This window comes from Tenrec ecaudatus, chromosome 5 (genome assembly GCF_050624435.1).
Source record: "Tenrec ecaudatus isolate mTenEca1 chromosome 5, mTenEca1.hap1, whole genome shotgun sequence".
Classification (NCBI taxonomy): domain Eukaryota; kingdom Metazoa; phylum Chordata; class Mammalia; order Afrosoricida; family Tenrecidae; genus Tenrec; species Tenrec ecaudatus.
The window spans coordinates 182024664-182037101 of record NC_134534.1 but is presented as its reverse complement, the minus strand read 5'-3'; the positions used below and the strand labels follow the sequence as shown (position 1 = coordinate 182037101).

Here is a 12438-nt window from a genome sequence, read left to right as displayed (position 1 = left end):
TTGAGCCAGGCAACATCCATTCAAAAGCAAAACACACCAAACACCCAAACCCTTGGCTATGGAGCTGATTCCGACTCCCAGCTGTCCGTCACATAGAGCAGACTTAGCCATATTGTTTCCAGGCTGCAATTTTACTGAGAAGCAGATCGTCTCCGTGTTCCCCGGCAAGGCTGTCAACCGCCGTCTCCCCAGCACCGTTGTGCTTTTCCTACAGTGAACCCTTCTCTTCGTTGGCTTGCTCTACTCCATAGCTAGCACCAATGGACTTCCAAGCCCCCGCGGAAAGTGGGAATCACCCTCTAAACGGCTAAACACCTTGATTGTGTTTCGGCTTCCTTGTTTTCTTCGGACTATCTTGCCCACAAGCACTCCTCCCTCTGTTGTGCTTCAACGCCCGGGCTGCTCCTTGGGCCTCGACTCCAGTTGCTGTCCGCTCTCTTCCCGCCTGTGCCCGCTCGTTTCACTGAGGAGCCGAGCCTCCCATTGTCTTTCCTTATTTGCATAGAATAGATCCTCTCTACATGCCCCCGTTAGAGGAAAGATAAACGATGAACTATTTTTCAGGATCATATAGAACTGAGAATAGGACGTTCACAATTGCTAGATAATGATCTCACTATAGAATTCCAGGTCGGGCAGACTTCTTCCCTCTGATCTTGGCTACATTCTCCTCCATCTCGTAGCAGCTCTGCCGGACAGGGTGGAACTGTCCCTGTAGGTTTCGGACACTGCAACTCCTTATAGGAGTAGAAAGCCTGATCTTTCTCCTGAGGAGCAACTGGTGGCTTTGAACTGCTGACCCTGTGGTTAGTGGCCCAATGCATATCCACTGTGTCCCCCAGACTCCTAGCTATTGGCTTAGGGCCACTCAGTACCTGACCAGTCTGCATCTTGAGCCTTCACATGTAACTTGTTTTTTTAAACTGGCACGTGCATGTTCAGTTCATCGAGTTTATTTTTTCATCTCTATTTCCTGTAATTCTCCTAGATGTATTATACACACCTCTCTATCCCCTGCCACTCTCCTAGCCAAGTTGCCCCCTAGGTGGTCATTGCCCGTCATCGACAAAGGGGACAGCAGCAGCCAGAATGTGTGCTAGTCAGAGCGGTCAGTGAGAAGAAGAGTTGGCATGGTCACCCGTCAGAGGGTGGTGGTCAGTGTGAAGAAGAGTTGGCATGGTCACCCATCAGAGGGTGGTGGTCAGTGTGAAGAAGAGTTGGCATGGTCACCCGTCAGAGGGTGGTGGTCAGTGTGAAGAAGAGTTGGCATGGTCACCCGTCAGAGGGTGGTGGTCAGTGTGAAGAAGAGTTGGCATGGTCACCCGTCAGAGGGTGGTGGTCAGTGTGAAGAAGAGTTGGCATGGTCACCCATTAGAGGGTGGTGGTCAGTGAGAAGAAGAGTTGGCATGGTCACCCGTCAGAGGGTGGTGGTCAGTGAGAAGAAGAGTTGGCATGGTCACCCGTCAGAGGGTGGTGGTCGGTGTGAAGAGGAGCTACCGCGTGCCCCCAGGAAGGCGTCTTTCAGAGGCAGTCTGGCACGTGAGGAAAGACCCTGCTGAGGCGATTGTGTAAATTTGGCCTAGTCTAGAGTGGTCACAATAGGAGTATAATCAAATCAGCAGTGTTTGCTGATGAACTGACAGATTGACAAACTCCTCCATGTTGGTCCTAAGCAAGTGGGGAGGGTGATCCTGGTCTCATTTACTGATGCGGAAGTTGAGCGTGTAACAACTGGGGATGCGAAGAGGAAATCACCCTTTGTCCTCGTGTCTGCGTTCGCCTCTGGTTTCTGTTGGCTATCCACTGGGAAAGAGAATCAGGTGTGAATGAGTCTACCTGGCTCAACAGACTTGCCGCAGGCATTCGATTACAGGTAGTGTTTACTAGATAAGACCACCAGGAAGAGGGGTGCTACTGAGAGGCAGGGCCTACAGGTAAGTCGTGGACAACCCTGTATTTACTGAGAGGTTCTCAGTTCGCCACGGCTCTTTGCACTCTAAAAAGTTATCAAGTGCAAAAGAGGTTTTGTTAATGTGGGTTGTGTTTATTGGTATGTGTTATATTACATATTACAACTTGGAGGATTGATATTTCTGGCTGTGATGAAGTAAGAGGGCGTATCCTCCTAGAAATAACCAGAATAGACAGGTAAAACATGAAACAATCGCTTCCAAGATATCGGAACGTCAGGCAACAAGGGACAGGAATCCCGAGAGATGGGAAGATGGAAGGAGGTGGAGAATAAGACCAGCTTCCTCTCTTGGGGAGGTTTCCAGGGAGAGCCTGGCAGACTCGGCATCTGGGGTGGGGGGCGAACTGGGAGGCCAGGGGCTTTGCAGGACAAGCTCCGAGAGCGTGGGGAGCAACACTCCTTCCGCAGGGGCCCCTCCTTGAGGGCCCCCCCAGCGTGCAGAGTACGTTCTCGGGCCACAATGGAATTAAACAAAAAAGCAGGAACAGGAAGGCCTTGGGAAAATCGCTGAATGTTTGGGGATGAAACAATGCCATTTCAGATAACCCATGGGTTCACAGAAAAAAATAAAGCCAGGAAGTGTGTGTGTGTGTGTGTGTGTGTGTGTGTGTGTGTGTGTGTGTAGACTCGTTTAAAACTAATAGCCATGCATCTATTACATGCTTTGGTTTCATAAAAATTCGTAATGACTAGTTTTACTCTTATCCTAGATGGAGTAACAGGTGAAATTCCCTTTAAGCTAGAAAACCAGATGGGATGCAGGAAGCAGTGGCTTTCAGGTCTTGGAAAGCAGCACCGAACTGTGGTGTCTGAGAGTGGGAGGGGCAAAGTCGTTGTCACACTGTCGTCGTCGTGCGGGCCGATCGTGCCCCCGCCTCGCCTGTTGGTTCCCTGAGTCGTGGATGGCCGAGCCAGGGATCTGCAATGGACGGGACAGAGGAGAGAGGGAACCCGCAGAGGAGGAGGACTTGGTAGATCCGTGGAAGGGTCTGGTTGGGGTTTTGACTGTTTAGCAATGTTCACGTGCGTGGGAGGACCCTCCCTGGAACCGGGGGAAGACCCACTGGAAGGGTTGGATGCAACAGTTTCTGGTCCTCACTTGCGGGAGGAAGAACTTGAATGTAGAAAACCTGTAGTTACAGGTAAATGACCTTACGATCAGATGATGCACAGTTCAGGCTTTGCGGGCTGTGTATACTGTCTCTATCACATGGTCTCTTTTGTTCTGCTTATTCTTCCAACTAGTGAAATGTAAAAATCGGTCTTAGTTAGAGGTTGGGAGCAAGATTTGGTCCACACTGACCTCTGCTCTAGACTGAGGACTCCAATCCTCCCTAATAAAATGTTCACGCAGGCCCTGGAAGCCTTCAGGGGCTCTGAGCAACTTGACTTGCTCTAGAACAAATTAGAGCCCAACTCCAGAGCTGGACTGCCTCCCAGGAGATCTTTGTGGAAGGAGACTGCTGTGTCTTTCTCCCGTAGTTTGCCACCGGGATGTCATATAAAAAAGATATTACTTCTAATCCAAGCGGTCTTCATTTTAGGATGGTCAGGTTGCTTTCCTGTTTAAAAATCTGTACTGCATCGCATTGACACACAGAAAAAGGAAAACTCTTAGGATCATCTCAATAGATGCAGAGAAAGGATTTGACAAAATTGAATACCCATTAATGATAAAAAGAAAATGTCATAGAGGAAAACTAAAAATAATCTTATTTTAATCCACCAAAGTTACCAAGACTAGGTGGGAAAGTGACTGAAATATTAATATTTTAATCAACTTGTTACTTTTACAGAATTGCATTAAATCTATGATTTTCAGCTAAAAAGAAAAAAACAAAAAAATCTCTCTAGGGTTTCTTCAATCTGATAGAGTATATCTCAGAAAAACTTCCAACCAATATCACATTTAATGGTGAAATGGTGACTCTCCTGCTTGAAAGCAAGATGAAGATGTGCATTCTTGCCGCTTGAGTCAGCACTGTAGTCTGTACCCTAGGCAGTGTATCATGCAAGACCGAGAACGAATAGAGAGATTCAAAGGGAAGAAATGAAACCTGATTCCCATGAGATGACGTCTAACAGAACATCCTAAAGAATTTTCAGAAAGCTTCTTGAAGTGAGCTTAGCTTAGTTGCAGAAAACAAGGTAACTCTTCAGAAGTCAATGATATGTCTGTATGTGTGCAACAAATAATTGGAAGTCGAAATGTAAAAGAACGCTTACAACATTTAATGACTAACTATATGAAATCCGGGGATGATAAATGAGATTTCATTAAAATGGTAGCCTTTTGCCCCTTAGAAGGCACTGTTATGAAAATGGACAAGCAGACTGCACTGGGAGAATACATTCGTGAAACTTAGTTTGACAAAGTGCTACCCGAATGCACTCACTGCCTTGTAGTCAGTACCGACTCGCGGCAACCCTGCCGGACAGGGTAGAACTGCCCTTGTGAGAACACCCGGTCTGTCCGTAGAGCGGCTGGTGGTTTTGAATTCCCGACCTAGCCAGCAGGGCTCCAACAAAGAACCAGTGCCTACGGGCGTAAAGAGCGCTGTGCTGTGGGCCATCGAGCCCCTTCCCCTCAAGGTAGCCTCCCAGCACTTACAGGCTCTGCTCCACAGAGGGCGATTCAGTGGGTGGAACTGGAAACCCATCTTTCTCACCCGGAGCAGCTCCGGTGAGTGCACAGAACCAGCCTTTCAGTTAACAGCTCAGGGCTTAACCATTGGACCACCAGGGCTCCTTAAAGAACTCGTACCACTCAATAAACTAATCTTTTAGTTTCTTTTAAGAAAAAGGGAAGAAATTTATTGGAGCCCATACGGGAAACCCTAGAGGGGCCCAGCATACCCTACTGTGTAGGCATGCTCAGCAAAGGGTCACACCATTCACTGCACCCCCATGTCCTAGAGGGACTCCCCTTGATCTGAGCCCCAAAGCCCCAGGGCTGGCTGGGGTTGGGGAAAAGAACTAATGACATGAAAAGATGCTCGATCTTGCTAATCTTTAGGGAAATGTGATTTAAAATGGCAATGAAATGCCACTCTATGCCTACTAGAGAGTTGTAGGGCCTCAAGTTGGCGCTGACTCATCGTGACTCCATCCAGCAGAACAGAACGCATGCCATCCTCACAACTGTCGTTTGAGCCATTGTTGCAGCCACCATGACCTGTTACAGTAGCAATAAACAAATAGATAATACCAATATCAGAATAGCCATATACAATAGATAATACCAATAACCAATATTGCAATAGCAATAAATAATAGATGATACCAATTACCCAATACCAATGACCAATATCAGAATAACAATAAACACTAGATGGTACCAATGACCAATATCAAAATAGCAATAAGCAATAGATGATACCAAGTACCAGGATGTGAAGCAACTGTTCTCGTGCATTGCTGTTGAGAAGGCCGAAAAAATGATCCAGCCATTTTGGCAAACAGTGTAGCCATTTGTTATCAAGTTGAACATTCCAGGGGGCTCCAAGCTTGTAGGAAAATTCTGTCCTCTTTTCATGAACTTTTGAAACCGCCTCATTTACTTGTCATTTTACTTCTAAGTGTTTCCGGAGACACAGCTGCTACAGCTGGTGGTTCTGCCAAACTGAAAACAACTCAAATGGATGGCAGCAGATTGTGACGTAATCTGTACAGTGGAAGGGCACTCCGCAGTAGACGTTTGAGTAACTTAAGATGCAGTGACCTGAAGCTGTCCATTTGATGTGGTTTTTAAAACAAAAGTGCATGTATAGTTCTGTAACTGCCGCAATCAGGATGTGGATTTAAATCAGCCGGGAGAGGCTCTTCAAGACCCTTTACAGGTAAGCCCCTTTTCGTTGGCCGCGAAAACTGTCACTTGTTTTCCTTGAAGTGAGACGTCCTTCATCCATTTCTGAGAAAACTCTGTTCCAAGCAGTTGAATGAGAGGAGCCTTAGTTTGCCCGGAGTTCCCTCTCTCCCGTCATAATGGGGTCTCATGATAAGCAGCCAGTTGGAGCTCACAGGTGATCACACAGATGTGTTCTCAAGTATCCATTGTAGTCCTGTATGCAGTAGAAGTGCTATGTTCATACTTACTATTTTAACACAGAGATTATTAAAAAGACACAGGTCAAAATAGAATAAACGTAATAATTTCCCCTACTGCTTCACCAAGGCCATTTAACAGTGAGACCGACATTGGTGGGTGGGTGGGTGGGGGGGTTAATAATTGTGACTCATGGCTGTGTAGTTAGTGTACACTCTCAGTGGATATGTTACCACAATACAAAGCCAATACCTTTCAGTATTATGAAAACAGCTTTTCCTTCGTGTACCCCTGAAAGAGCCTCGAAGACCTCAGTGGTCGGCTCGGGGACTTTGTCCCTAAGTGGTGATCCTGCCCCTGGAGGGCATACAGCCATTCTCCCCAAAAAGCCAAACTCACTGTTGGGCGAGTCAGCCTCTTAGTGACCGACCCTGCAGGAGAGGGGAGACCTGCCCCTTTAGGTTTCTGAAGCTGGAAATCCCCAGAGGGCAGAAAGCTGCATGCTTCTCCCAAGGATCAGCTCTTGGTTTCCATGGCGATTTCCACCGTGTAGTGAGCACCCAGCATGTGATCCATTCTGCCACCAGGGCATGTTGGAATGATCCTGGCTGGGGTGGTGGGGTGTTTGTGTGTTGGGGCGGGCGGGCGGTAATTTCAGGAAGACCATCACCAGCAGCACTGAGACTTGAAATTCAACATCCTCCTTGCCAAATGGCAGAGCGCCTAAAATGAGGTGACGAGATGGGTGAGCACAGTTTTCATTCACAATCACCTTGACATGTGCCACTTTCCGATCAGGGCCTACTGGACTTCTTGTACCACTGGGTTTCTAGCCTAGCTGGCTGTGCAGTAATTAGGTTTAACAAAGAAAGAAAAATAACTCTTTCACATCTGGGATTATATTGTTTCACAAGATAAATTCAGTAAGTGTCTCTTTACTGTTCATGAGATTGCTTTAGCAAGGTTCTGGAGTGATTCTTAAATTTGCAGCCCATATATGCACAGTGGAGTGGTCTTATTACTAAGATGTCTGTTCTGCTAAAGGCCTGGATCTGTTTCCCTAAATGATGCCAATCCCACTGAACTGTCTGTCCCCTGGTCTACCAGAAACTGCACAGTGGTAGTGCTGGCAGGGCCAGCCTGTTGCTACTGAGGAGCTGAAGAAGTACAAGAGAGTGACCCTCAGCTGCAAAGCATGAGACAGATAAAACAGGACTTGACCGCGGAGGGGGGGCGGGGGGACTCTATCTAGTTAATATCCTTCTAAGTAGGTATCTCACTTCTTTCTAAATCTCTATGGCAAGCCTGTATTCCTTCTGCAGATATTTTTAACCAGTCTCATCTTTAAAATTTATAGGAAACTCAACAACTTAGTACATTAATTTCATGAAGACAGTTTTCATATATGTACCATACATTTAAATATATTAGAACTAGGAGCAGTCTTTCCCAAATGTCTTTGTTTTGCCTATAGATCTCCATATGTAGGAATCCAACTGCTCTCTTCTCATCTTAATTGTTCTCAATAATTCAGTGCTCTCTTCTTCCATATCAAAACTAATATACTGAGTTTCACATGGAATTTAAAGATGAGCCTGGTTAAAATCTCCCCAAGAAGCATGAAGCCTGGCCACGGAGACTCGGAAACAAGTGGGACTCCTGGCGAAGAAGCGATAAACCAGATGGTTTCAAGGACTAGTTAACTCTGCATCTGGGGCCATTCTCTCTCCAAACCAGTCAAGGCCAGTACCTCTACACAGCTATGAAACAAACGTGCTGCAGATTTTATTTTGCTCGTTATTAGATTTTATAATGTGTTCAGAGGAGAGTCGGGAGAACAGACACTTTTATAGATGAAGACCATCCAAGTCAATGGTCAGATGTGTATACCTGACTTCTGCCGTAGTTGAGAGGCAGTTGAACTTGGATAGCTATGGAGAGGGATTGTTTTCTCTTCTTATCAGCTAGAAAACCCAAAGTTGTGTAGTGCCTCAGATGCGGTAACTCATTCTAGAAAGACAGCTCTACATCATAGGTTTCCACACTTATTTGGCCTACTGCTACCTTTTCAGGGGGAAAAAAGCCAAAAATAAAAACTACTCGGTTCTCCCAGCAATAAAAGCCACAGTGATATAGCCCATCAAGCAGAACTCAACCTCGCTGCTGTTGAGTCATTTCTGACCTGGAGTGACCTTGTCAAAGGACAGGTGGAACTGCCTCTGTGAGATTCTCAAACTCTTTCTTTTTTAAAACTTTTTCAAAATACTCTTTATTAATATTGGCAGAATATTTGTGAAAATAATCAGTAAACAAGGAATCAAGTAGAGCTATAACATTTAAACATTGAGCAAAAAAAAAACTATTATCAAGTATTTCTTATAAACCCAGACAAATGGATTGAAAAATTGAGTTAATTGGGTTAATGACATATTAAAAATGACCACAAACCACAGAGAAAGTGTCAGCAGATCAGCATTTATGTAAAAATTTTTAAAAGTTGTTAGAAAGCTATCCACACCTTGCTGCTGCATTTCCTTGTTCAAAGTACCCCTCCCAGACGATTACAGAGCTATAGGCCATTGACATGTAATTCGTTCCAAAACTTAAACTCCTGTCCAACACTCCTGAATTGCTTCCTATTGCATTTATAATACCAGTCAAATTCATTATCGTGGGCTAGAAAGTCCGTCCTGTACCCAGGGGACCAACTGTACTCATTCTAGACTTACAATCGGGTGTGACGGGAAACAAGCGCCGTGGTGGGGTGGTGATTACTCCTTGGGCTGCGACCCACATCGTCGCCAGTTTGAAACCCACAGCAGTTCTGTAAGAGAAAGACTGGGCTTTCCACTCCTGTCCAGGACAAGACTGTAACTCCTTCCAGGGCAAGCAAGCCTCGTTTTTCTTCTGTGGAGCAGTTGGTGGTTTGCAACCGCTGCCCTTGCTGTTTGCAGCTCGCTGGAGCCCACGGGGCTCCGGGGCTCCTTCACTGGCCGCCCGAAGTCTAGAGACGGGGCCCTGTCGGTGTCTGCTTTTGCAGCATCTCCCAGGGAAACACAGGAAGCACAGCCCCCTCTGTACACATTTTTTCTTGGCCTTTTGCTTCAGAGAAAATTCAAGACCCCAAGTGATTATCGTAGCTAGTTGATGAAGTTTCAAATTTTTGTTTGAACTATTTGCACTATGGTGCCTTCTAAAACATGTTTGACAGGAATTAAGGTGTTATTTTGAAAGATGGTTTATGTGTTATAAATGTATTTATGCCTGTGATATATGTATAATTACAGTGTACATAATTATTTACTACTACAAATGTATTTATTTATGATAGCAACCTCAGCTATTTAAACCATGGCATAGAACCACACGCAGTTGTTAAAATTTCTGCTCTAAAGCAGACAGGTAGTCTGTACTGAATAAAATAATACATAACTAACACTGAGGGCTCTGAAGTCAGTATTAATTATGGAGCCCTGGTGGCAGAGTAATTATGTTTGACTGCTAACTTCAAGGTCAGCAGTTCAGAACCACTGGCCATTCCGTGGGAGCCACACAGGCCTTTCTACTCCCATGAAGAGTTGCAATCTCTGAAACTCACAGGGGTCATTCGGCATAGACTCGTTGGCAGTGGATTTTTTTTTATTACTTATTTAAACCAAATCTGCTGCTTTCAAGCCAATTCTTTTTAAAAGAGCAGCAAATTAAGACTGGTGATGCAGTATCTTAAGGTAGGGTGGGCTTGGGGGAAGGTCTTAGAATGTTAAAATAGTGGGGCTCTAACGGGAAAGGGCAGGGAATAGGAAGAAAAGGGGGGATTGGATATCTTTTGTTTGCTAGCCATATTGCGAAGCGTCGCCTTGGTACCCAATTTGTATCTTGAAAAGAAAGGATGGTGCCCTTGGGGTTTGTAGCTTGTCCCTCCTGGGACTCAAGGTAGCGATGTCTTCCGGCTTCTGTCAGAAGTCGCTCTGGCGTATGGAATACCGTGGAAAGATCATTTCTGTCCTTCAGTGGCAGCTTGTAAATTCACAGCGAGGGCCCCTGCCAGTGCTCTGGTTTTCAAAGTCGATCCGTCCTGATACTCCCTTTGTAACCTGTGGATGCATGGCCATGCTAATCCTTTATTGAGACAGTCTTTTGAATTTCAGGTAAAAAACATCAGAATGAATTTCACCTCCTGGTAGATCAGGCCAAAAAAGGATACAAGAAAAGCATTGGAATGTCAAAAGACAAGGTGACAAAAGAGGAAGAGGAATCTACAGAAAAACGGTTCCCTGTGCACATGGGTAAGAGGCTTTGGTTTAAAAGATTTTTTTATTGGATTTCACTATTGTAATAAAAGAAAAATGAAGCTAAAGGAATTCAATTTGGGGTCACTATTTGAAATAATCAAAGGTTTTCCTGGATAGAGTATATGTAATAGTTGTTGAATATCAACATGGTTTCTGATTCGAGGACAGATGATTGGGAGAATATCTTGCAGAAAGAGGGTGTTTAAAACGTCTCTCCCTTTGGGTTAATGAACAATCTTAAGTTTCTTGGTGTTTCCGTTGGAGGGTGTTTTCTAAGGGTAGGAGGGCTGATTGCTGGAGATCATTGTTTACCACGGAGCCCTGGGGATCACTGTGTGTGGAATGTTCTGCTAAACTTTCTTGGGAACAATTAGCATCACTGAAACCAACCCTTGAAAATGGCTAACATGACAAGGTTTTGTTCTATGCATTTTACATGTATTTATATGTAAAATAAGAACTAAGGCTAATATAATGCTTGATATACCAATATATGGTATATTCCCTCCGTGTGCATTCATTTAAATTTTTTGAGATTTGCATGGCCGGGGTTTGGCCCCAGTGAACAAAAAAAAATTTTACTGGGGGGAAAAAAGTCATCAGAAACTGTTTTTCTATCTAATAGCTTCTAGGTAGTATGAAGAATATTCCTTCCTTCTTTTTGTCCAGCTGTCTCCTGGTACTGCTTTATAGGTTACTGCTCAGTGTATACCCCCACAGTCTTTGAACAATTTGAATTTGTTCTTGCAGTTGCCAAAGGCTGTTCTCAGAAAGTAATTAAGCATCTAAGAAAATCTGGCTTCCTGTCTGCCATCGGGAGGACGTGTTTGCATGTTGGTGGAATCTCATTGAGTATGGGATTGCTGGTGGGTGTTCAGGGATCAGTTAGGTTTGTGTAGGCATTCAAAGGCGCCTGCTGCTGGTACAGTGCAGGAGTCCAATGGGCATGTCTGAGAGGGTTGGGAGTGAGCGAGAGAGGAGGACAGACTGACAGACACTGACTGAGTGGGTGGGTGTGATAGGACACCGTACCACCCCTTTAACTTTTGCTCAGAGTGAGCTGGCTGGTTGAAGTGCCAACAGAAGTCATCAGGAGGCACGTTCTCCTGAGAAACGCAAAGCCTGTTGGGTGTGGTGGCAGGTCTGATGTCCCAGCCTCCACTTGGGCCTCTATTGAAGGCCTGCCTTCCGAAATCTAAGGGCAGGAGGACGGATAACTAGCTTTCAACACTGCCTGTGTACTGAACGATGGTCTTCCCCAAGAGGACATGTATCTTCTCGAAACTTGAGTAAGAGGATCAGAAGAAACTATGTAGCTGAAGAAAAATAGAAAGTTGTTCCCTGGGGTTGGCACTTGACTAGATTCTCTTGGTCCATTGACTGGTACGGTTGCCTGGGTCACTGAGTTGACTGGGGAATGCTTTCCTCTAGTGGCCTCCACTTGAGACTGCTCACCCACACACTCAGCAGTTCAAACTCACCAGCTTCTCCAAGGGAGAAAGGTGAGGCTTTCTACACCGATGAGGATTTACAGCTTCAGAAACCCCCGGGGCAGTTGCACCCTGCCCTGCAGGGTCCTTCCGGCTCGGAGAGTGATAGGGGTGTGTTGGGGCCTGCTGACAGCACTGTCCTGAGAGGCTCTGGATGGCCACCTTGGTTCACTTCCTTTCTTTCCTCGGAAAGGGAGAGGGGTGTGGTTCTGTGGTAATCCTGGCTCGTGGCTAGCCCGAAAACAACTGGAGCTTATTGATAGAAATGATACTTTGTCATGCATGCTGTTCTCCCTATGTGAAAAGCACTTCTGGAAAAATCTTAACTACCGTATATGCGCGAATGTAAGCCACCCAAGTGTAAGCCGAGGTACCTAATTATTACCTGGGAAACCAGAAAGCCTGATTGACTCGAGTATAAGCCTAGGGTGGAAAATGCAGAAGCTATTGGTGACTTAAAATAATCAAAACAAATGAAAATAAAATTACTAAAAATTAAAAAAAAAATTACTAAAAATTGAGACATCAGTAGGGTAATGTAATTAAATATTTATTTTAAATAAAAACTAATAAAAGGACAACAGTCATGTAAAATTAGTAAACCAACATAGTAAGTGGAAAATAGGTTCAACAAAAACA

At 45.1% G+C, this 12438-nt stretch overlaps 1 protein-coding gene across 6 annotated transcripts in view; it reads left to right on the top strand.

The window, feature by feature from the left end:
- The window catches only part of RAD18 (RAD18 E3 ubiquitin protein ligase), a 98974-nt gene that overhangs the window by 48933 nt on the left and 37603 nt on the right, over positions 1–12438 (top strand). For all 6 annotated transcript variants that reach the window (XM_075550386.1, XM_075550387.1, XM_075550385.1 and 3 more), the window contains one exon: positions 10166–10303. In XM_075550386.1, the coding sequence (XP_075406501.1) occupies positions 10166–10303 (138 nt within the window). The remainder of the gene's footprint in view (positions 1–10165; positions 10304–12438) is intronic.